Source organism: Ursus arctos, unplaced genomic scaffold, assembly GCF_023065955.2.
Source record: "Ursus arctos isolate Adak ecotype North America unplaced genomic scaffold, UrsArc2.0 scaffold_2, whole genome shotgun sequence".
In the NCBI taxonomy this organism is placed as follows: domain Eukaryota; kingdom Metazoa; phylum Chordata; class Mammalia; order Carnivora; family Ursidae; genus Ursus; species Ursus arctos.
The window spans coordinates 59851772-59877753 of record NW_026622874.1 but is presented as its reverse complement, the minus strand read 5'-3'; the positions used below and the strand labels follow the sequence as shown (position 1 = coordinate 59877753).

General features: G+C 40.7%; 1 protein-coding gene across 7 annotated transcripts in view; it reads left to right on the top strand.

Moving 5' to 3' along the window:
* The window catches only part of ATF6 (activating transcription factor 6), a 199173-nt gene that overhangs the window by 131549 nt on the left and 41642 nt on the right, over positions 1–25982 (top strand). For all 7 annotated transcript variants that reach the window (XM_057315676.1, XM_057315681.1, XM_057315678.1 and 4 more), the window contains one exon: positions 12542–12626. In XM_057315676.1, the coding sequence (XP_057171659.1) occupies positions 12542–12626 (85 nt within the window). The remainder of the gene's footprint in view (positions 1–12541; positions 12627–25982) is intronic.

The following is a 25982-nucleotide window of genomic DNA, read 5'->3' as shown; positions in this document are numbered from 1 at the left end:
TTCGTGCCAGTACCATACTGTTATGGTTACTGCGGCTTTGTAATATAACTTCAAGCCTGGAATCATGATGCGCCTCCAGCTTTGCTTTTCTTCTTCAGTATTGCTTTGGCTGTTCAGGGTCTTTTGTGGTTCCAAACAAATCTTAGGATTGTTTGTTCTAGTTCTTTTTTTTTTTTTTAATTTTAATTTTTTTTAAATCATCTTTTAAAAAAGATTTAATTTATTTGAGAGAGAGCACAAGCAGCAGGAGAGGGAGAGGGAGAAGCAGTCTCCTCCCTGAGCAGGGAGTCCGATGTGGGCCTCGATCCCAGGACCCCAGGATTATGACCTGGGCCAAAGGCAGATGCTTAAACGACTGAGCCACCCATGTGCCCCTGTTGTAGTTCTATGAAAAATGCCGTTGCTATTTTGATAGGGATTGCATTAAATGTGTAGATTGCTTTGGGTAGTATAGACATTTTAACAATATTTGTTCTTCCAATCCATGGGATGTCTTTCCATTTCTTTGTGTCCTCTTCAATTTCTTTCACAGTGTTTTATAGTTTTCAGAGTACAGGTCTTTCAGCTCTTTGGTTAGGCTTATTCCTAGGTATCAATATTTTTGGTGTGGTTGTAAATGGGATTGTTTTCTTAATTTCTCTTTCTGCTGCTTCGATATTGGTGTGTAGAAATGCAACAGATTGCCGCACATTGATTTTGTATCCTGTAACTTTACTGAATTCATTCATCAGTTCTAGTAGTTTTTTTGATGGAGCCGCATAGATTTTATTACGTTGTTCTGAGTGTTTCCAAAGGTAAGTGGTGAGCAGTATCTTAAACTGATGGCTTCTGTTTCTTAGGGGGCATCTGCTTAGCAGCTGAACTCTGAGGAAGAGAGGAAATGATTTCCAGTTAGTGTGATTTCCTCCCGTTGTACTCCTCATCTATCTATCTATCTTTCTTTCTTTCTTTCTTTCTTTCTTTCTTTCTTTCTTCATGTTATTGTTTCTGATGAGCATATTTTCGAGTTGGGTGCTCTGAACTTTCTTTTTCTTTTCTTAGAGATTTTATTTGTTTGAGAGAGAGAGAAGAGGAGCAGAGGGAGAGGGACAAACAGACTCCGTGCTCATATTCCAGGGGGAACAGCAAGTACAAAGGCCCTGAAGCAAGGACATGCTTGGTATTATGTGAGGAACGAGAAAGGAGGCTGTGGCAGCAGAAGCAGAATAAATAGGGGCAAGAACCATGGAAGATGATGTTAGAGAGTTAAGTAGCTGGGTTAAACATATCCAGCCTTAAAGGCCATTGAGGTTATCTTGATTTTACTCCGAGGCTGGAAGTCATTGGCACATTTCAGTATACATTTTAGCAGGATCCTTGTGGTTGCTGTCGTGAGGACAGCCTTGAAGGAAGAAAGAGCAGAAGCAGACAGACCATTGAGGCTGTTGTCATTATACAGACAGTAGTGATGGCTTGGACGGATGGTTCCACTCTGGATGTATTTGAAAGGCAGAATCGATAGGTTTCACTAATAGATTGTGTAGGGAGTACGAGAAGAATACTCCAGGATTTTTGGCCTGAGTGTCTGAGGAGAATGACATTGCCACTGAGATGGGAAACACCAGGAGAAGCACATTTAAGAGGTAGATCAGGAACTTCGTTCTGGATCTCTCAACTCTGAGAGATGCAGGTGAGTGTTTTGAGTAGGCAGTTGGTTGGATATAGGAGTCAAGGCCAAGGGTGTGAGATGGGCTAGAAATACAAATTTGGGAGTCATCAGCATGCAGATAATATTTAAAACCCTGAGACTAAATGAGATTACCAGGGAGTGAATACGGGTGTATGAGAAGAGCTAATATGGACTTACACTTGGGAATAAGAAAGGGGTATATTTAGTGTTGAAGGTAAGAAGAATGGAGGAGTCCATGATCATTCTAGGTTTCTATTTGGACAACTAAATAGAAATTGATGAAGTTAATTAAAATCGGAAACCCAGGAGGAAGATAAATCAGCTTAAGAAGCTGTAGAGTGTTCCAGTGGAAATATTTAGTAAGTGTTTGTAAGTATGGCTCTTCAGTTAAGGTTTGAGAGGTTTGAGTCTAACATATATTTCGAATTATGTAACTAGATGAAAATCCAAAAAGAAGAAAAAGATTTGCCTCTGAGAAACCCCAATATTTAATGTGTGATGTGGGTGGAAGAGAAGATAGCAAAAAGAGGAAAAAAAAAAACCCTTGAGAGAAAATGAGAACTAAGAGTTGGAGGAGGAGCTGAGAGCGTCAGCAGCTGCGGGAGAAAGTAGGGTGAGCACTGGATAAAAGCAATGGGCCTGACAATTAGAGTCTTTATAAGGACAGTTGCAGTTAGAATGCTGGTGACAGAGCCAATTTTCATTACTTTAGGGATCAAATGGGAGATACGGGAATCCATTGACTTATGACTCAATCTGTTTTATTTAGCTAAAATAATGCCATGGGATTAATCTGATTAAAATTGGCCTTTTGGGGGAAATGTTAGGTCGGACACTGACCAGCAATATCAAATATGTCAGAAATGGAATTTCAGTATCATGCCAGGAATGGTTCTTGGTTGTAAACAACAGAAACGTACTATAACTTAAGTTAAAGCAGAAACTGCTTACATTACAGGAAAGGAATTTAATGGAAGGCTGTTTTTAGTTCACAAGACTCCATGCGAATACTGGCGAACTCAGCCCAGAACAATGATGGGAACCAAAGAAGGCCACACAGCCAAGAGCACAGTCACTGTCTCAGCTCAAGAAGTTGGGTTAGGACAGGTGTCACTGGCTTCCCCCACAGCCACTAGCCTCGCTGCCAGTGGCATGCTCCCATTGCTGCAGTGAATCTAAATCTGAATCTTTATTCACTGTTGCCCAAGACTTTGAATTTTAGGGGAGTATCTGATTGGCCAGGCTTAGGTCACATGTCCGTGTCCTAGTTGCCGGAGAGCTGGGAGAGAAGTTATGTCTGTCCCCTTCAGGCTTCTGCAGTTAGACATTTTCCCCTCAAAAAAACCCACAAGTAGACAAGATATTCAAATGCTGGGCAGCCAAAACCAACAGCCAGTACTATAAAAACTAAGTACTAAATCTTAAAGGTTTAGGGAAACTAATTTCAAAGTCACATAACCAAAATGAAAATGATTTTGTGAACTCAGGCATGTACTCCATGGCTTACTTACTGATATTAAATATCAGGAGTATCAAATTAAAAACTTGGCTTTGATCTCTCCTGCTCTGTACCTTCTAGTATGTAGGCCCCTAAGTGTCCTCCTCTCTCCCCATATCTTCTCCGGACTCTGTAACATTGGGATTTATGATGGCAGGCTGGTCACACGCCCAGAAGAAAGTGGAGGCAACACTGCTGTACCTTGTGGTAGCACATTTCTAGGAGTGACATTGGTCTCAGACCTGGAGGGATGTCAGGAGTAGCTGTGACCCTGGGGGGAGGAAGTACGGTGGGAAAATACAGGCAGAAGAGCAAACCGGGTTGAGGAGTGGTGGGGAGGTGTTTGGGCCGCAACAGCTGCTGGGCGGCTGGGCCAGGCTGGGGGTTGGGAGGGCTGGGAGATATGGCAGTGGAGCGAAGCAGAGGAAGGCATGTGTTGTACAGTTAGCGGCTGCCCAAATTCTTCAAAAATTAGGCCTTTGAGAACTCTTTTTTTGTTGGATTTTTGTTTTGTTGCGTTGGGATTTGTTTTTCTTTTTGTTTTGGTACTAGGATTTAATTTTATTTTTAAAGGTGCTTCTCTGCCAGAAGACCATTATGAAGTCTCCACAGAAGAAAAGACCCTGTGTAATTTAAGTAGAACTGGACTTTTTTGCTTGTCCCCCCCTTTTTTAGGGTTAACTCTTTTTTTTTTTAATTCAAATTCAGTTACTCTATCGCGTATTCCTAGTTTCAGAGGCAGAGGTCAGCGATTCATCAGTTGGACGTAACACGCAGTGCTCGTTCTATCACGTGCCCTCCTTAATGCCCGTCGCCTAGTCACCCCATCCCCCCACCCGCCTCCCCTCCAGCAACCTCAGCTTGCTCTTTTTCAAGAATCAGCTTTCCCTGATTTTGACATGGCGACAAATCTGTAAGAAATACAAATCGGGGTGCCTGGGTGGCTCAGTTGGTTAAGTGTCCGACTCGATATCAGCTCAGGTCTTGATCTCAGGATTGTGAGTTCAAGCCCCACATTGGGCTCCACGATGGGTGTTGAGCCTACTTTTAAAAAAATAAATACAAATCCCAAACCTCATAAACTTGGTAAGTAATGTAAGGCCTTTAATGACGTCTCTTGAAGATACCACACGGGGGATATTAAATAAAACAGCAGCAGTATCCTCTCGCCCCACCCCCACCTCCCACACACCAGAGTCACTGCCTCCTCTCTCTCCTCTATCTTCACACAGAGGCCACAGCTCAGGCTAGTCCTCTCTGTCCACCTCCTTTCCACTCTTCCAGCTTCAAGACCCTTCTTCCCTGCTAATAACTCATACCTTAAAAAAAAAAAAATTAGCTTCTTCCAACTCTCCTCTCCATCTGTAACCTCACCCCTACCATACATGCAATCCAGCAGCACTTGAAAAAAAATCCTTAGAAAAAGCAGAGATAGAGTAGAAACGCTGAATACTTGTGCTTCAATTATTTCCCCCCGTCTTTTAAATTAAAGAAAATTAAATGTGAGGGTATCTTGTTCTCTTGGTTGAATTTATAGAGAATTTCTCTGACAGTTGGCAGTAGTGTTTGTGAAAAGGAAGAGGGAGAGATCATGGTGGAAAGAGGCCAGATCAGGAAGGGATCAGAGTATAAAGAGCTTTAATTTCTAGGCTCAGAATTTGGATGGGGAGTGAGTGCTTGTCATCGGCAGGGAAACAGTGGCTCTCAGCCACCAGGTGGGATGGAAGAACGCTGATCAACAGTGTCCGTGTCCCTGGTTGTGCTACGTGTTACATTTTCTGAAGGACTTCTCTGACCTCAAACTTTTTGGTCCTTTTTTTAAAAAATTACTGAATACTTAAAGTAATGCTTTTTACTTGCCTGTCACTCACTGTTCCAAGTGCTTTAAAGAATTATCTTGTTTAATCTTTATGAACAATCTGTACACTGTGTATTGTTACTGTCCTTGTTTTACTGATGAGAAAACCAGGGCACAGAGAGATCAAGGAACTTGCTCCAGATCCTACAGCTAGAAATGGGGGTGTCAGAGGCAGAATTCAAACCCCGGCAGTCTGGCTCCGGAGCCCAGTCTCCTCGTAGTCTCTGTCTGTGCCTTGCTGGCCAGTGCTTGTGAAAGCGGCATCCTCACGCTGTCTACATCAGAATTCCCAGAGATCCCTGCCAAATTTTGGCCCATCTCAGACTTACCTTATCAATTTTGTTAGGGGGTGGAGAACCTGGGTGTTTGCATTATGAAGACCTGTAGATGATTCTGATATGGATCCGTTGTTAAGAACTTCTGTTTCAAGACCTCTTACTGTCAATATGCTGACTTCTGAACTTGGCTTCCTTTGGCCATAAGATGAAATGCTTTCTGAATGGTAACTAATTATTACAGAACTTAAAATTGATACTGTGATCCCTTAGCATGCCTTTTGAGCCATCACTAGCTGAAATTTAGTTGAAATCCTTTCTTAAAGAATACTTGACCAAAGAGTGAAAACAGAATTTTCCTTCCTTTCCCACAAATGCATTGTATGCCAAACTTCACTTTAAAACTGAATGGAAACTGAGAACTTGCTGTTCTGTTTCTGATGAGAATGCAGAGAATGTGCTAGGTTCTGGAAAGTATACCGTTTGTGATATGAAGAGAGAACTCTCCTGAACTCTTTGGAACAAGTCTATAGAACAGCATACCTCCGTCCTTAGTGAGGATCGTAGCTGGCAATAAAGCTCAGCTTCCAGTGTGGACCAAGTGTCCAGTTTGGCTGTCTTGCTAACCCAAGATCTCAAGAGAAAATCTGTCCACTAAAGGAGAAAAACCAGATTATTGCAGATTACATTTAAAAGAAACTTTAAGGGAGTTGTTTTTTTTCCCCCCACGTGGTTGTTTGCCTTGTCGAAACCAGTCTTTCCTAAAATGCACTGTAGGGATATTTTATAGTCCTTTCTGTTTGTTTGTGTGAAACCAAGAGCAAAATCACTTTGGAGAAAAGATCAAGATCTTTAGTGGAGAGTGGAGGAATATCCAGACACAGAACCATGCAGGAAAGATAACTTTAGAAATATAAAGTAAGTAGGGTGCCTCCCCCCCCCCAAAAAAGTTGTAGCATCATTGATACAAAGGAGTCAGCTAGAATAGTATCTCCCTGCGTTCCCTTCTTCGCTGCTGTGACAGTTACACACACACACACACACACACACACACACACACACACACATTTGAGACTGCTGTTACACAAGTTTATACCATTTTTGTAGTTTCTGCCTAGAACTTTAAAAAATTAATTTTTGTCTCAACCCAGCATTTTCCCCATTTTTTACAACAAAAAGTAAAATAATTTTCTTAGATTCTGTATTTAACAGCTTCTTTGAAGTGTTTCCTAATAATATCTTTTATCAGAAAACTCGTTGGCTCAGTTTGCTGTAGACCCACCTCCTCCCTCCCCACTCTGCGCGGTTACTCTGGTAGCCGATCCGTAGGATGCAGTGCGGTCTTCAGGAAATTCACTTCCTACCAGTAGTCCTGAGCAAAGTGAATTCTCTAAAATGAAACATCTTGTAAACATTATGTCTGACAAACGCCTACGGTTAAACTCTTCATGCATTCAGTGTTTGATCTTTTTCCTTAAGACATTATTTTGGATTGCCACACTGTTGGCACTCAACAAAAATGACGATTGAGAGCAAGTTTCAGGGGTCCTACTCTATTTCCCTAAATCACACACTGTGCAGCTTTTGAAAAACTCTGTATTAGAGCTGACAAAGTTTTGAACTTGATTAACTTGAGTTATTGAATGGAGTAATATGAAGTACGGGGTCAAAGACTTGCTGGCCTGAACCCTGTTCAAAGCACATAACCAGCATTTTGTCGAAGTTCTTTCTCTAGGGAAAACAGTCCTGACCTGGTTTAGAAACACTTTCCCTGCAAACTCTCATTAAGAGAGAAGAATGATTTGGAAGCTACTGTCGTATCCTTGGGAAAGTATTTACAAGAAACCATGTTGACCAAGAAACTCCAAATTAATTCTACTTTTAAAAAAGAGAGGCGGGGTACCTGGGTGGTTTGGTAGGTTAAGGGGCTGACTTAGGCCCGGGTCATGATCTCAGGGTCCTGGGATTAGCCCACTGGCTCCTTGCCCATCAGGGAGTCTGCTTCTCCCTCTGTCCCTCCTCCTGCTCGCTCGTGTGTGTGCGTACGTGCGCGCGCTCTCTCTCTCTCTCAAATAAATAAATCTTAGAGAGGCAGATCAGGGTACCTGGCTGGCTCAGTCAGTAGATCATGCAACTCTTGATTTAGGGGTTGTGTGTTCGGGCCCCATATTGGGTCTCTTTTAAATTATTTTTAAAAAAGAGAGGCATATATAATAACTGTTAGGTTGAACTTTATGAAATTACTGATATTTGACCCACAAAAAATGACAGTTTTGTATGGTACAACCTTACACATTTTTGTGCAAGTAAAAGGGGAGGTCAGAGTCAGTTGGGAGGGCTTGGAGACTCCCACAGAGTTTGATATGAGAACCGTATCTTCAAGCAAAATGAGTTTGTACTTACTAGGATTTCAAGCTAATCTTTCCTCTGGTGACCCTGGCAGCATTTATCAGGTTTGAACGTAGTGTCAAAATTTTGCTCTTGTGAAATGTAAGCCTTGGCTCCCTCTCGAGCCAGCTGTTGTGCACTAATAGTTTTGATTTATTCTTCCTCTGGCTGCTGTGCATAGTAATGGTGCTCATGCAAGCTTTACATTTCCTTTTATTGGTCTGTAGTTTTATTGCGTACGTTAGTGGCACAAATACTGCATTCATATTAGCTGTTTATATTAACTATTTCTAGGTTGGGGGTGAGTAATGTACTTAGCTTATGTTTATACTATAATGGGAAGCCCTACATCATAGACATTTTAATAGACTTTTTAAATGATTAAATCACATTCTACTTAGTTTTACTACCTCTAACTGTTTTTTCTTTACATTTTTTTTAGGATATGTCACTGTGTGTATTTGTGTATTTTAATGATTTCAAGTGTCTTAATTGTCTTTGCTTTTCAGTTGCTTTCATGTTTGGACACATTTGATTTCTGATCAACAATTAATACAGTTCTTAGCAGACACATAAATTCAGAATGTTTGACTTTGATAAAGAGCTTTGGAAGGCCTCCTCGTTGCTGCTTTGGCTGTCCTATTTCCAAGCTTTGATACGCCCTTCACTTAGTTCGGTCGCTTGCCAGAGACTTCATGAGATAAATGAGATAGAGTGATAGAAAACAAGAGCTCTCCAGGATGGGAACATAGATGAGAAAAAAATTATGCAAAACTATTTTTAAAATGAGGATAGATGCTTTTGATTTTTGATCTGGTTTTAACGGTTTTATTTTGAAAAACCAAGCCCATCTCTGGAATCCAGTGGATATGGACCAAATATAAAATGTTAAGTCGTTGTTAATACGCGCCTGACATGCAAAATTTGACAAATAGAGGCCCATGTTGATCCAGATAAAAGCTGTTCCGTGTCAGAGTGCAGCCTGTTGTAGACTGTTTCCCTCATTGCCCAGGAAACATCATTAGATATTAAATACATTCCTTTCTATCAAAGATATGGGACCCCAGCCTTAGGTCAGAGTTTCCTAAAACAAGATAAGCTGTCTAACCTAGTATAGTAGAGACTACTGGATGATCTATGTAGTAACAAAATTGGTTAAAGCAGAAGATCATCAAAATAATACGTATATTTTAAATTTATTTCATTTAATTATATAAATGTGGACTTGTTTGCCAAGTTTGGTGTTTGGCCAACACCTTTTGTTTGAGTCCAGATCTAGGACAGTTCCATAGTTGCCTTTCAACACAAACTACACTCACAATGCATCAACCATAATTTCCAGTATTGGTTACTCTTACTCTAAATTAGATTAAGAATTTTAAGATATTTTTAAGCAATTTGAATGCAGACTAGTATGTTTTTTTCTCAGTCTTTTATGGTTGTCTTGGAATGAGTGAATTTTTTATACTATTCACTTTTATTAAATCTTGTTTTCCTTTTCACACATTTTTTTAATCAATTTCCCTAATATTTTTTTAAAAATTTATTTATTTATTTGAGAGAGAGGGGAAGCATGAGCAGGAGGGGCAGAGGGAGAGGGAGAGAGAATCTCAAGTGGATTCCGCACTGAGTTTGGAGCCCAACCTGGGGCTCAGTCTCGAGTCCCTGAGATCATTACCTGAGCCAAAACCGAGAGTCTGATGCTTAGCTGATGGCGCCACTCAGGCACCCCCAGTTTCCCTAAATTCTTTCAAATTACACAGTTACCCTGACAAATACAATTAGCAAAAGTAGTTTTGGGGAGGAAAAACACAACCAGTCACGAATATTCACTTGTGCTGTGGTCTTCAGTAAGTTTTAGAGGGAAGTAGGAAGGGTCATTCAATCTCAGCAGTCCGTTGAGTTTGAGGTCAGTTTCCACTCTACACGGATATGTAGAATCAACATTAGACAACACTTACTGGGACCTTAATTTTATTGTGAATTACCATTTCAACCTTCAGCTGAGCAAAATGTCCTGTTCTTTTGATAGGTTAGTCTCCAGTGCTTTAGCCCTCTCAAAAAGAGAAGAAACGTAATTTTGGATGCTGCATTATGCACTAATATTTTGGTTTTCTTCTAACAAAGTGCGTGGAGAAGGGGATTGGGAGAATTGTATGAAAATAGCAGATTTTCTCATGCACGATGTTGTGTAACATTGGAAAACTGTTTTATTCTCACAGTGAAATGCTTTGGTGTTTTCCGACCAGTGTTTCTCTGACTTCTTCTGGGAATAAAAATAACAATGTGGACTCTGTCCACAAAGTTTCCTCCCTGAAGATATCCCATGGTATCTCAGTCCTATAGAGGCTTTTCAGGAGTGCATTTGGAGATATCCTAAAACTAGTGACATAGATTTCAGCAACAGTGCCAAAATAAAGCTTGTTTGTTTCTGAAAACATCACTAATAGAATTAATATGCTAAAAAGGAGTGAGATGAACACAGTTGGGGAGAAAAAAGTGATTCAGTCACTGTTACAGCAAGGAGCATTTAATTTGAGGAAGTGAAAGTAAATGTTAAATGAATCAACGACACTCTCCCAGATGTTTGTGTGTATAAATTATTTTTTAATATAAGTACTGTTAGAATTCGTAGTATACTGGCTTTGATTCTCTGCAGTTCTGTGGTAAACAAGCAGTTTAAAGAGTTTTTTAAAAAATTTGAGAGAGAGAGAGAGAAAAAACAAAAGAGAGAGCAAACATGAGCAGGGGTTGGGGTAGAGGGAGAAGCAGACTCCACACTGAGCAGGGAGCCCGATGTGGGACTCGATACCAGGACCCTGGGATCATGACCTGAGCTGAAGGCAGACACTTAACCAACTGAGCCACCCAGGCGCCCCAAACAAGCACTTTAAATTCCGGGTCTCCTCCCTGCCCCCCACCCTCCGCAGTTTGCAAACTTTAGCGGTAAGGCTGGTTAACTGTAATAATTTTTATGCATTCAAGATGTGATTCTCCTTTTTCATAAATATAATGTGTTTTTTGGCTTTCTCCTGCAAAAGTAACTACTTTGTTTGAAATTTAATGAAGAAAGAAAGTAGGAGACATTCTGTTCAGAAAATCATGTTTAAAAACAACGTTTAGTGTGGCATCTAGATCTTAGCAGGAAACTCAGATTTAAGTCTGAGCCTGACCTTAACCCATGACCAATGGAATCTCAGTGTGTTTGTTTTTACAGTAGCTTTAATTTGGGGCTTGCAAGTTTGTTGGTTTGTTTTCTCATTCAATTTTGGGGACCCTGAAGCAGTATTTTAATTATAGGAATTAAGCTATTTATAATTTTCATGGCATGAAGATCAGGAAATTTTGTTTTTTCTTGGTTATATTATGTTATCTTACTGAGAAATGTGTGATCTTTTTGTCTAACAATGCACTTAAAAAAAAAAATCTCCCATGCTGCAATGCTGGAATTCTAACAGAACAACTTCACTCATCTTTCCTCCCACTTTAAAAAAAAAAAAAATCTCTTCTCACGGAAACGCTGCCTTGAGTTAAAACAAAGGACAAGCTGTTACTGGAAATGTTTTCTATACAGTTCTGTTCATGTGTATTCATTTCAGTTTTTTGCATTCTAGATTTTTTCCTTCAGTTTGCTGATAATTGCATTTTGTAATTACACTGACCTTTGAACTAAGTTGCATTGAATTTTTATTACCTTCAGCTGTGTTAAATCCTCCTTGTAATGAGTCCTTCCCTGTAGCAAGTTTGCTGAATGAGTGATGAAGCAAGGGGGCAGAGGAGCAAGAGAGGGAAGCAAGGGGGTTAATATCAGGTTCAGTTCTATCTCAGTTTAACCATGCTCCCTTAAGTGGAAACACTAATATATGGTTTGTTTTTTTCTTTTTGCTGTGACGATTCCTATGTTTTTGCTAGGAAAAAGGAGTTATTGATGTTTAAACAGTAGTTCATATCAAAGTCATAAGTCATTTATAATCAGCTTTGGAATACGTACAGTCGTACATACCTTTTCCAAAACACACATACCCCCCCCCTTTTTTGAAGCCAGACTCCTCTTGGCTCATCTTACTTTCAGTATGTATGTGGTTGGAAACCAGAACCCTCAGATGCCACGGGTCACTTACAGATGATCAAAAGTTGGCAGTATTACATTTGGAACTTTATAATTGTGCTAGACGTGCATTTATAATTGTTTTAATTCTTCCATTGAACTGTATGCTTTTTAAGGGCAAGAACTATACCTCTTCTTTAGTATATACTTATTGCTTACCAAAAGAAATCTAACGCTGTGATTGCTTCAAGGGAGAAGGGGAGGCTAAGCAGGCAAAGTTCCAGACTCTGGCATTAAGGCAGTTTGCAAACAGAATCTCTATTTTATGTATTAGTAATTTGTAATCAGAATTGGGGGGGGGGCAGAAATGTTCCTCCTCTTAAAAAAAAAAAAAGTGAAAATGACTGTACTGGATAGATAATTTCAGTATCTTGTGATATTACCTAGTCTAGCCCCCTCATTTTACAGGACTGGAAATAGACCCAGATCATACAGCGATTAGTGGTAGATCTAGAATTACAGTCCTTCTGTCTGGATTCCTTGACCAGTACTCTTTGCAGTATACCACAGCATGTATGTTTCAGAACCTGGGAGTATTCCAAGAATACCCCATAGCACCTGGTAATGAGAGACACTCAGTAAATCGTAAGATGATTTGTAGCTAATTACTTCTAAGCCAAGTTAAAATAAAAAAATGTCATTTTTGTTTATGATCTCAATGAAACGTTGGCATCTTAGAAACTGATTTGTGCCCATTAGAAGACTAAGCCAGTTGTTATAACACGTTGTTCTCTGTTATTCTTAGGATCACCTGCTGTTACCGGCCACTACCCACAACAAGACCACAAGACCAAAGATGTCAATAGTATTACCAGCAATAAACATAAATGGTAAGTTGAAATTTGGGTTTATGAATGACGTAAGATTGCTTTGTTTAACCACTATTCTCTGGATTAACCAAAAGACATTTAAAGTGGTCGGTCAGATATATATCCATGCGTTAATTTTGAAACATTTCCCATTTTTTTCACAGATTTATTTTTAAATTCCTATACTCTCTTTAAAAATAACTTTTAAAAATTACAGATTTCATTTAAAGTTACTTTTAAAATTACTCTATTTTTAAGAGGAAAAATTCTCTTGTTTACAAAATCGGAGAAGTTAGCATCTTGACTGCTGTACAGACTTACTGTAGCCTTTCTGGTTTTACATATAGTATATTCCCTGCTGGGTTCTGAGAGTGAATTTGTAAGTTGGGTTTTGGGAACTCAAAGCAGTTTCCTGTATTGTGTAAATGGTGACATGATTTCCAGACAAAGCATCACAAGCCTGTTTAGTCCATACTACTGATGAATTTGGAATTGATAGTGTTACCATTGCATTTTGTTCTCCTACTAGTGCTGGGTATTACATGAATTACAAATAACGCTGTAATACCTTGAGACCATCTAAGGATGTTAAGGCATCTTGCTTATAATCTAGAAAGAAAAATAAGCCCAGAAATCACTGTACTCCAAAGAGAAGGTCCCATAAGGAATATACAAAGTAGTAAAGAAATTTAGTAAAGGAGAGATTGCTTCCAGCTGGGTTCTTCATGGAAAAGAGAAATCTCTTACTCCCAGTGCCAGCCGTGTGTTGTCAGTGAGCACAGTGTATATGGTTGACTGACTGCTTTCTCTGACACATCATGTTAGGCTCTAATGAAACTAGGAGGATTGGCTATCCTTCTCAAGTTCGTTTATCTGGTATAATGGAACTCCCAGTACATTTTCTATCTAATAGTAAGAACCTCATAGTTTATAAATAAGCCCCAAAGTGAAAAGCCTTTTGAACTAACCTGCAGGTGAACCAGTCCACATTCTGATTGATGATCATAGTTAAACAACCAAATAAAATTATATTAAAAAAAAACACAAAAAACTGGGATTCTAGATAAATTCCAATAAAATTTAGTCTTAGAGAAAAAATATTAGGTATTCATTTTACATTTTAAGACCATAGAGGACTGTAGAGTTTTGTTGAGCTGTATGCAGACTGCTTATTAGAAATGCTTAGAGGTCATAGGGACACCTGCAGGGCTCAGTTGGTTGAGTGTCTGGCTCTTGGTTTTGGCTCACGTCATGATCTCCTGAGATCATGGGGTCGAGCCCCACATTGGCCTCCATGCCCAGCTCAGAGTCTCCTTGAGATTCTCTCCCTTTGCCCTGTCCTGTTCAAGTTCGCTCTCTAAAATAAGATCAACAAATAAAATCTTAAGAAAAAAAAGAAACGCTTAGGAGGTCATGATCTCAGGGTTGTGAGATCGAGCCCTGCCTAGGATGGAGCCTGCTTAAGATTAGCTCTCTCCCTCTCCCTCTGCCCCTCTCCACCTTCCCTCTCTGAAAAAAAAAAGGGGGGGATTAGAAGGTAGCTTTTTTTTTTTTTTTAAAGATTGATTTATTTATTTTAGAGAGAGTGTGTGTGTATGCGGGCACATGTGCAGGGGGAGGGCAGAGGGAGGCGGAGAGAGAGAATCTCAAGCAGACCTCCCCACTGAGTGCAGAACCCTATGTGGGGCTCAATCTCACGACCCTGAGATCATGACCTGAGCTGAAATAGAGTCAGACACTTAACCACCTGAGCCACCCAGGCTCCCCGAGGTAGCTTTATAGATAGAAAAGAAAGCATCTGTTTTGGTAAAGCATAAAAGAATTATGACATTTTCTTTTTTTTTTTTTAAGATTTTATTTATTTATTCGACAGAGATAGAGACAGCCAGCGAGAGAGGGAACACAAGCAGGGGGAGTGGGAGAGGAAGAAGCAGGCTCCTAGTGGAGGAGCCTGATGTGGGGCTCGATCCCATAACGCCGGGATCACGCCCTGAGCCGAAGGCAGACGCTTAACCGCTATGCCACCCAGGCGCCCCAGAATTATGACATTTTCTTAGTCTTACAAAGACATTTAGAACAAATTTAAAAAAAACAAAAACTGTAACATTGAGAAGAACTTATCTTCCTTCAGGAAAGGCATACCCCAAAGCTTTCATGGAGCAGCCCTACGACTACTTCAAGAAGGACAGTATATTCCAGAGTGTACTGTATTGCACTCCAAAGAATATGTTTAGGAAATATCATTTATTCTTATTTCATAGGTTCCTAGGTTTCTCTGCTTGAACCATAATAGATTTGAGTTCTGATCAGCTTATGCTCAGAAGGGCTATTATCTAAACTTGAACAAGACAGAGTTCACTTAATTTTGTTCTGATATTGAATTCTTAGGCAAGAGAATGCCTGGTTTTATTTTATGACAGTGAGCTTTCCGTATTTACTAAGCCAAAAACAATAAGATGCTGTCGGACTCTGTTGATCTTGGCCAGGGGGCTAATTTTTGAAAATGAGCCTTTCATGGATTTGAAAAATACAATCATTAGAAGATCATTTCCTTTTTAATCTGGCTTTGATTTCTTTATAAATAAATTTAGTTTTTTTTCCTTTTTAGGGTATAGTAAACTATTTGAAAAGTTAAGATTCAAATTCGAGAAATACTGGTTGAATATGTGCCGCGTGCCAAGCGTCGTGCTGTATCCGCAGTCTCTTCCTGAGCAGTCCCTCCACCTTCGTGCTCTGAGGGTACTTCTCACATTAGAATCTGGTTTTGCCTCCTCACCTTATGTGCCTGTGAGCCTACAGGTGGGGCGGGTATATCTTTGCTCCCCCCACAACTTCCAAACGATCTCTCCTTCTTTCTCCGTCAGTCCCCCTGACATCTTCAAGTGCATAATGTCGGCCTTTACTCTGCTTACGCTGGTTTGTCGCTGTCTTCTAGCCCGTCTGCACTGATGACTGCACCGCTCCTGCTGTCTCTCTGTAACTTGGGCATCCACACAGAGGACTCATCCGGCACCCTGGCCCCTTTTGATCCCATTGTCTTTTTTCTTTCAAGATGATTTATTTATTAGAGAAAGTGCACAAGCTCAGGGAGAAGCAGACTCCCTGATGAGTGTGGAGCCAGACTTGGGGCTCGATCCCAGGACCAGGAGATCATGCCCTGAGCCGAAGTCAAGAGTTGGACACTCAACCGACTGTGCCACCCAGGCGCCCCAGTCCTGTTGTCTTTTATTCTGTACCCCTCAGCCTCCCACCCACATGGTCACACTCTAGACCTCCTCCTCCTCGGTAAGGGCCCTGCTCTTGAAATACCCTCTCCAAGCATCCCACTCCTCCGTACTCTTACCATCCTCCCAACTACTCTCTGACCTCACGTCTCCAGGCCTCCGACCCCACCGCTTTTTCCACACGGATCACGTTTGTAATGGTCATATACTTCTCCTTCTCTAGCCTGGATTGCACCCCCCTCTCTTGCAACGCTCCTTACACCCTGGTTTCTTTTTTCCTTAGGTCCGACTTGTGTGTAAAATCCCCCCCCCCCCCCCAGTTAAACCCAGCTCTCCTCTTTATGCCTGCTCTCAAGCAGCTGAAAATGGCCAGAAAATACCTTCTAGTCAGGACAAGTAGATTCACTGCAAATTTATGACTGTTAATTCCACAGGAGCGTTCAGTACTGTCAGTCATTCCTAGTAATTTCGCTTGCCTTCTGTCTGAAACAAGAATCTCTCGCCCTCTCTTCTCAAATCCCCAACATCCCCTCTGCCCACCCCATCAGCTGATGAACTCACCAGAAGCTACGCTGAGAAAACAGATGTACTCGTGTAAGAGCTACCTCGTGTGCCACTGCCGGAAGCACAGCTGCTTCTGAGACGCACAGACCCTGCCTGCCCTGTCGCGCTGGGAGGAAGGTCTCCGCCATTGCATTCTAAAGCTCGGTTTGCTATTATTAGGTATGTGTCACTGGGCAAGTTACTTAGTTTTTCAGTACCTCACCTTCCTCATCTGTATAAGGAGATATTAGTAATGCCTTTATCTTAGAGTTGATGTGAGAATTGAGGAAAAATGCTTTAAATAGTGCCTGGCCATTTTCAGCATAGACACTTGTGCCCCTTTGTCACTGTCATCATCCACATTGTCTAAGGTGATTCCTTCCTTTTGGACCCTGCGTCCCAGCCCCTCTCACCGTTTCAAAGACTTTGCTCCTACACTGATACCCTTTCTATCCTGCACCGTCACCCTCTTGCCTACCGGTTCATTCCCATCAGCACACAGAACGACTTCACACTACCTTTGGTGTGGGGAGACTGTAATAATGCCACGTCCTGTTTCTCCACTACCCTTCAGGGTAAAAGAGTGCCTGTACTCTGTGCCTTCATCTGCTTATCTCCTGGTCTCTCCTCCACACTCACGTGTGCTTTCTTCTGAACCTTTGAGACTAGATTGCAGACATTCTTATATGTTACCCCCAAATACCTGGATATGCATCTGCTAAAAAAGGGGTATTCTCCTACATAAGCCCAAGAAAATGACCACACTTTAAAAAGAAATACGTTTAGCACTGATACTGTGCAGTTTAATATATAGTCCATGTTCACATTTCCAGTTTGACTCGGTTCTGTGCCGAGTCAAAGACCATACATTACACCCACCTGGCACACCTCTTTAGTATCCTTTCATCTAGAACCCTTGCCTTTTAAAAAAATGGTCTTTCATGACATACACACTTTTTAGAAACCAGAGTCACTGAGGTATAGCATAACATACAGTAAAAATCAGCAATTTTATGTGTACCATGTAATGAGTTTTGACAAATGTAAACAATTGTGAAACTACCACTCGATCATGATACAGCTGTTTTCATTACTTCAGAAAGTCTCCTCATACCCCTTTGCAGCCATTCTCCTGAAGTACAGTTTTGACATTCCCTCCTTTTGAAAAACGTCATTTTGTAGGCTTTCATGATACTGTGGCTTGTCTAGTTTTCCTCCTTTGTCTCCTTCTCAGTCAGCTTAGCCAGTTTCTCCTCCTCTGTGAGGATAGGAAACTGGTTTCTCATGTTTGCCACCTACACCTCAGCACCTAGAATAGTGTCTGGTGTAGGAAAATAGCAAGATGAGACACTTTGATACAAGTTAGTTCATGTAATGCTCACCTGCCAGCTAAGTATTATCCTCATTTTATAGAGGAAGATATTAAAGCCCAACAGGGTAATTTGTACTACTTACACAGCCATTACATAACAGAGCCGGGATTTCAGAAAGTGTATAAAATATGTTCAACTAATTATTATACTGTTATTTCAGTATTAAAGACAGATGTGTGAATATCAAAAATATTTGGGATTCCAGAATTTAAGATAGTTTTTTAATACCACTTTATCCCTTATGGTGTAAAGCTGTGCCCATCTGTTGAGAGCAGCACGATACAATGTAATCCCTGTGTTTTGAATTGGACAGACGCAGGTTTGTTGACTGGCTGGATAAGTGAGGTAAATGTTACTTGGTCAGTACTTTGTGGTCACTTGAAAGATTTTACTATTTTAATTCTTCACGTTCTTAAGAACAGTTGGCAAGTATAGTTTAGTCTAATCTTTCCGAATATAAATTAATTTAAGTGTTTACTAGTTACTTTTCAACCATATTGGTTGAGATTTGGAGTTCATAGTAAAGAGTGAATTGAAACTATTAACCTCCTTTCAACAACTGTTCTACAAAGGAAAGCACATGCAAAAAAAAAAAAAAAAAAAAAAGGAAGTATAGAACTCTCCAAGATCCAGAGATGGATTTCTTTGGCGTATTGGGTGTATGAATTTGACAGGCAGTACTGTAAGTTATATGCACACAGAAACATTTGGGCACCTGTTTCTTGCAAGAGCTGAGATGTTGTGAGGATATCTCTGACATAGTTTTTCATCCTGAGCAGTGTAAGAATTTGAGAAAGTTGAATAAAATGTATTTTCTGCCATTTCTGAGTTCAAAAGTTACATGTAACTTGGAAAGAACATGAGTTGTGGGTTTGATCCCTCTCTCTGACTTTAGTGGTGCCTGTAGGATTTTGGAGAGGGTGGTGGAAGACATAAAGTCAAATTTTATTGAGCAGTTGGTTTCTGTAGTACCCTGGATAGGGATATTTGGGAAGAGGAATTTGATTTTCCAATTTTGGCGAAGTAAATTAGATTCCCAAGTCAATATCTGGTCTTAAACTATAACGTATAATGACTCTACTTTGTGGTTTTGAGCTATGGAAAAAAGTTTGTACAAGAAATAGCTAAAGAGAGTAGGATATGGGTGTGAAATTAATGCCATTTAGAAAATACTAGTTACATCATTCTGTGTTTTCTATTGCCAATTTAATTTTTGTAATTTATTTCATTTTGCATTCTCTTTGTTACTTGATTTCCTTTGTCTCATATGACAGTTGAAAACAGGTTAGTGAAGCTGTAAGAAAGTGTGTCTTTGAAGAAGTCTTCACACTGAAGATTATTGAAGTAAAATGAAATACTAGGTATGCTTTAAGAAAGCTTTTAAAAAATGATTGCAGATGGTTGGCAGAGCAGTGGATGATAAATTAGAGGCTATTGCTGTTTTTAAAAAGAGGATTCTGGAAGTTTTCCTTGTACTATAAGACAACATTTCCCGCTTTTAAAATATTTCTACTTACATTGTGGTGAAACTGCTCATTTCCTTTCTTTCTTCATAAGTAATTCAACAAAATAGACCACAGAAGAGATCTTACTTTTAACGGTAGCTACTTTGTAGACATCTTTCACAGGGAAGGAACACAGCCATTAGCAGATGCATAATCTGACCAACACTTTGAGTGATTTGGTTCTGCTGTTCCCCTTCCCTGTGTATCATGTGCCTGAGTTAGTGTGGTTCCTGAGTAGGAAAGAGAAAACTTCCGATTCTACCCTGCCCTTGGCACGGGTTCAGGTGGATGAACAAATGACTACAAGGCTAAACTGTATTTATATTTAATCTCAGAGTAATTTCCATGTAAAGAAAATCTAGAAGAACTCACTAGCAATGAAACATCTTTTTAGTTGAAGCGGATGTAATAGAAGGACCAGAAGCAAACCAACTCAACAAATGTGTTGGTTTTAATAATAAGAGAATGTTGATACAACTGCTTTTGATGATCACCAGTTTCATAAAACCTTGATCCCAAAGAAAACGTATTTGGAAACTGTCCTGTTTTAGACACATTCTCCACGAGCAGGCTGGTTGTCTGCAAGAGAATTGTGCCTAAAAGTTGTGCCTTTTACTCTTACAAAGTCATTTCTTCTTAAAGGCCTGCAGATTATCTACTTTCGTAAAATATGTTTATAACCTTGCATTTTCATTGCAATTTATTCCATTTCAATGTTCTGTAATTGTGTCCAGACGGTTGAGTGAGTGGAGTCTTCTCTTCCAACCGTGTTTTAAATATTTTAAAAACATATAATCAAATGTTTGACTTTTGACTCACTACTGAAAGCAGTAGTACAATTTCCACAGTGAGAATTCCTACTGACAAAAGGAGAAAAATGACACTACTCACAAAAGGAAATATTTTTTCTTTCAATATATATCCACAGATCTATGAATTATGTGTAGCTGGCAGGTATAATGAGGAGTGTCAACATTGACCGTACCAGCTGCGATAAACAGCTTCACAAAGTACCTTCACAAAGGCCTGGGTCTTCATGTTGATCCCCTGGGTTGAACTGGCAGTTTTCTCATGAGAAAACAGTCACCTGTGCGAGGCAGAATATGATTCAGATTACCTTTACAGTGTGGGTAAAATTTGGCTCAATTCTGTAGGTCCCTTTTTAGCGTACCTTGTCTAGGGATGCTAAGTCACCAGCCAGGCCTAGAGCAGCAGTGATGATTTTGATCAGTTCTAAACCAGAAAGAATATGCTGATAATCAGTTAAGTACTGGGTAGTTATAAATCTTAATGCCTCTGGCATTGGATCAAAAATTTGAAGAATACAATAGATACTAGAATCTTGGTACCTTGGGAGGTAAAACTTGAACTGGACTATAAAGGAAACTTAGAGGAGGATAAGAAGAAGGATATTTTTTAATGTGAGGATTGCATTTAGATACAAGTAACAGAAAACCTTAACTAAACATTGTCTTAAATTGGATTCAATTTTTCTTATATATTGACAAGTCCATAGCAACGAACCAATCTAGCTGCTGGTGCTTGTTCAACAACATAAGATGCTAGGACTAAGGTTGCTTTAATTCTCTTGGCCTTTCTCAGATGTTCTCAAAGTGGCTGCTACAGCTCAAGCCCTGATATCTGTATTTCAGACAAAAACAAAAGGAGGAAGGCATGGCATCTATCAGGAAAGCAAACATTGTCCAGAAATTTCTAGCAGACTTTTGCTGATGTCTCATGGGACATACAGACTGTGTCACATGCATACGCCTAGCTTCAAGGGAGGCTCGGAGATACAGTGTTTTAACTAGGCACACTGTGATCCGAAAAAAATATGGACCCTCCTTAATATGGAAATAATGGGTATTGGGTGGACAAATCAGCAGCAGCTGCTCACTGTGGCATTCAGTCATGTGCTAAGTTGGGATCGAGTAGAGTGTCTGGGAGGAGAGAGTGAAGAGAGGACTTGAAGAGGAAGCGAAACAGTGTTTACTGCATGGGATGCAGTAATGATGTAGGTCATTAATGAGTTAAGGAAGTGACTTGAAGCTCTCCAGCATAAAAATACACACTGAGTGCTCTGTTGAGAGACTGTTAATGTGGCTGAGGTCTGTAAGTGAAAAAAAAAAGTTAGGGAAGATGAGCTAGGATGCATTGCACCAATTTTGGGGTGAGGTTGTGAAAGGCCTGGAATGGAGAGAAAGGAAAACTGTCCAAAGAAATCTCAAAGGGAAGATCTGTTGCGCCTGGCAGCTGAAGGAGGGAGTCGGAGCTGATTGCACGAGAGTAAAGTAGCTGGACTTGCCAGAGCTTTTTTTTGCCACCCTTGTTTCCTCTGGGCGAAGTCGTCAGGGTAACCATTCTCAACTCCTCCCAAACCATTCGCTTATCCCCACTTGGTGTAGCCTCTTCTGAGCCCACTTCTACAAAGTAAGTCTGAAAGTAGGATTTTGAAATGGAAAAGACCAGATTAATGGCGGATCTGCCTTTCTGTACCTGAAGACTTACCACTTTGTCGAGAGTGATATTGCTTTGAGGATTTATTGGCAGGTATATTTTTTTCTTGAGTAGTTTGTCTTTTTTTAGTATTTGATTTACTAATAAACTTTTCGATCCGTGGGAACGTTCATGAGCCTCCAGAGGTTTCCTTCGGATCGGGTTGCACTGCGTCTTCCAGGATGTGAGTACTTCCTGGACCCGAAGGAGCCGGTTGCCGAGCCTGCTGCACCTAACCGACCTTCCGAGCCCCGTCAGCTCTCAGTGAGATCACTTTCACTCTTCTTCCCTTGTGGCAAAAATCTGTTTCTACTCAAACAGATGGTTTAGCTTTCGACTAATAAATACTAGACATCAGCATCTATTTAGGCCAACAGAGTTGGTTTGAGGTTCCTACTAACTGTTCAAAATCTGACTTATTTCTCTATTTTACACATAGTAAGCTCTTCAGAATGGATTTATCTTTGTACTGGAAAATCAGGGACCTTGTAGTGAGTTGGAAGATTGAACCATTTCATACAATCTCGAGTTTCTGTTTTTCTGAGAAACTACTTAACAAACACAGGCTTGACTCCTCTGTTTTCTCTTCTACGGTGATACCAGCTGGAAACAGTGGGGATCCTTACTTTCTGTGGAGTGCTACATAGTTCCTACAGGACTTGCTGATAATTTCCTTGTTATTTAAGACACGGCTGAGAGCGGGTGATAGGGCAGCGTCATCTCAGGAGTATACGTGTCAAAGATGCTGTAATTCTGTTCACATTGGAGACTGCTCCTCTTCTTGGGCTTTCACAAGTAAAGGTGAAAGAGTCCTCAGAAATCTATATTTTTCTGAATCTAGAATGTTGCAATTGAAAATATGGATACAGATTGTTAGAGCTTTTGCTTTGGGAATCTTGAGTACATCAGGCAAGAAATGCCTTTGAACTTAACCAAATATCCATAGAGATAGTTTCTTCCGTATTTATTACAGATTTTACAGAAACAGTCGTATGCCTTAAACATAAGATTTAGATTAAGTAATGAGACAAATGTGAACTGTAAAATAGTTTGTTGCTAGGAGCGGGGTTGTTAGGAAGACCTTAGCCTCTGTGAGGATATCAAAAGCCCATGTCTTTGTTTTCATTCTACTATTATACAGACAGAACCTTGTGGAAAATGTGATCCACTTGGTATCACCACAGTATAGATTAGGACAAAGACTCACTAATACTCATGTTGTCAAGCCATAAGATATCAGGGTAAAAGGCTTTGGTACAGTCATCCACGCTAACTCCCTTCCGGTGTCAGGGTTTCCTTCTGCCATACTTCACTCAGTGGCCAACCACTTCATTTATTTTTTTTTAAGATTTTACTTATTTATTTGAGAGAAATAGAGAACGAGCAGTGGGAAGGGGCAGAGGGAGAGGGAGAGAGAGAGAGAAGCAGACTCCTTACTGAGCAGAAAGGCCGATGTGGGGCTGGATCCCAGGACCTGGAGATCATGACCTGAGGTGAAGGCAGCTGATTAGCCCACTGAGCCGCCCAGGCGCCCCGCCAACCACTTGAGATACGGTCCCCTCCGAGGACGAAGACTGCCTGCCTTAAATAGCTCTCGCAGTTTATAAATTGTTCCTCTTCTTTCTCTTCCTCACTCTGCCTATAAATCCACAGGATTATGTATAAATGTAATCTTTCTTCCGCATGACAAACCTCTTGCTACTTATACTCTGTGTATACTCTCTGAGTCTTCATACACCCAGGCTTCCAGTTTTCAGAAGCTTTTCTTATTATGGTCTCCCTTCTGATCACTCCCTTTTGGATGGGTTCTGGTTTTTTCACCTCTTATGGAGGGCTATGAGTACGGAGCATAATGGAGTTATCTCCAGATTCTATGTTGTATTTCGAATGGTGATGACCAAGTGTTTTTTCCAGTTACATCCTACATTGTGCCTTTTGTCAATTCTGGTTCATGGTTCCTTCCACATATATTACTACCAGACCATGTCTCTTCCATTTTACTTCCTGATTTTGATTTTTGGACTGCTTTTATCCTGATTTAACATCTTTAAGTTTTTCTTAAATCCCTTACTCAAATATTCAGGGAAAGCTTTCCTAAGCCCATGGAATAGGTCAGGTGCCCCTCTCCCACCTCAGCTGCCCAGAATACTCTGAATTCCCTTATTTTTGTAACATTCATATCATTTATAATCAGTAGCTTATTTTCTAACTTCCCTGATGAACTCTAGGCTCTTTAAGGTTCAGGGCCCTGTCTAATATTTTTTTATTATTCCTAGTGCCTTATAAAAAAGTGCCTGACACACACAAAAATACAGGTGCTCAACAAAATATGTTGGACTCAATTAAATGTATAAAGCCTCTCTGCAAGCTAGGCACTATCATTTGTATCTAAGAGAATAATGTAATCAATTAAATAAATCCATGCACAGAGAATGATCTTTGAACTGAATCCTGAAGGATTCATATGACTGGCCCATTGTGTGAACATTCTGGGCAAAGGGAACAGTATAATAGGGATATCAGAACAAGAAAACTAGTTAGCCTACTTGGGGGATTAAAAGTGCCTTGAGGTTCAGAGAAAGCCAGAGAGGCCGGCAGAGGCCAGTTCATGAAGGCCTGTAGGACATGATGCAGAGTTTTGATTTTACCCTGTGAGTAATAGGGAGCTACTAAAAGATTTTGGGCAGAGGAGAGGCACAAGTAGAATCATGTTTCAAATATTTCCCTGACGGCAAGAATGGACTAGAGGGGTGATACTTTTTATAGAGACAACAGTTAGAAAGTTATAATCATCTGGTCAAGAAATAGCAGTTTGAACAAACATTGATTACTTCAGTTTCTGGGGCTCAGGGATGTGGGAGCAGCTTCGCGGGGTGGATCTGGCTCCAGGTCTCTCGTGAGGCTGTAATCAGGCTGTTGGTGGAGCTGAGGATTTGACTGGGGCCGAGGGATCTGTCCCCAAGCTCACACACTGTTGGCAGCAGGCTTCAGCTCCTTACATGAGGGCCCCTTCCTGGTGCTTCCCCCAGAGCAGCCGGTCTCCATGAGGGCAAGAAAGTGAGCAAGTGAGAGAACTCCCCAGACAGAAACCAGGCTTTTACACCTAATTGCGAAAGTGACATAGCATCACCTCCCCCGCGTGCTGTAAACTACATAGACTGCACCTGGGATGTTGTAGGAGGGACAGCACGAGGGTATGAGTACCAGGAGGTGGGGGTCGGGGGGCATCTTAGAGGCTGCTTGCCATGCTGCCTGTCGCAGTGTACAAAGAGTACATCTCAAAGTCAGGAACACTGTGGTGGTTTATGGAGCCAGGAGGACAGAATACTTCACAGAGAAACTGTCCTGGTAGTCATTTCTCCCAGCTTCTCACTGCCTAGAGTATTTGCTTGACTGAAAGTAGGATCGCTAAGACCCCATTACAACTGTAAAATAATGGCTGGTTTGCAATCATTGCTCTGTTTTCTAAGCTTTGATATCCTGGTTCCGTGTTTGTTTTATAGGGTAAATGCAATTGTGGCTCAGCTTTACAAATATCCATCACATGGCACTCTGTTAAGTAATGTGCAGGTTGCTGAGGGACCCTAGGATGTGATTTATGCCTTCAGAGAGCTAATCTTACTGGGAAGCAGGACATACATAGATCAGAGAGAATCTCAGAGTTGGAAGAAAACTTAGGGACAGTCCAACGCAGCCGCCTCATGATACAGGTAAGAAAACAGGTTGGGGGAGACAAGCAGCTGATGGAGCTGTGACCTGAAGCCAGATCTTTACGTCCCCAGGCAGAGTGCTTGAGTTAAATGCGAAAGGTGATGTTTTTTGTTTTTGTTTTGTTTAGTTTTGTTTTAGAGAGGATTGGGGGAGGGGCAGAGGGAGAGCGGGAGAGAGAGAGAATCTAAAGCAGGCTCCACACCCAGCTCGGCATGGGGCTGATCTCATGATCCTGACATGATCCTGAGCCAAAATCAAGAGTCAGACACTTAACCGACTGAGCCACCCAGGTGCCCCATAAGGTGATGTTTTTTATACTACCAAAGACATTCTTTGAAAACGTAAACCATTTTCATATTTGAAGCAGAATGACCTAGTATTTGATGTGGGGAAAGGTGAGGCATATCTTAGAAGACATTTCTTTGTGAGAAGACCCCCTTCTCTCCGTCACTGATTACTGCAGGACTTTGACCTAAATTATAACACATCAGAGAACACAAAATAATTAGCAGTGCCACATACCTT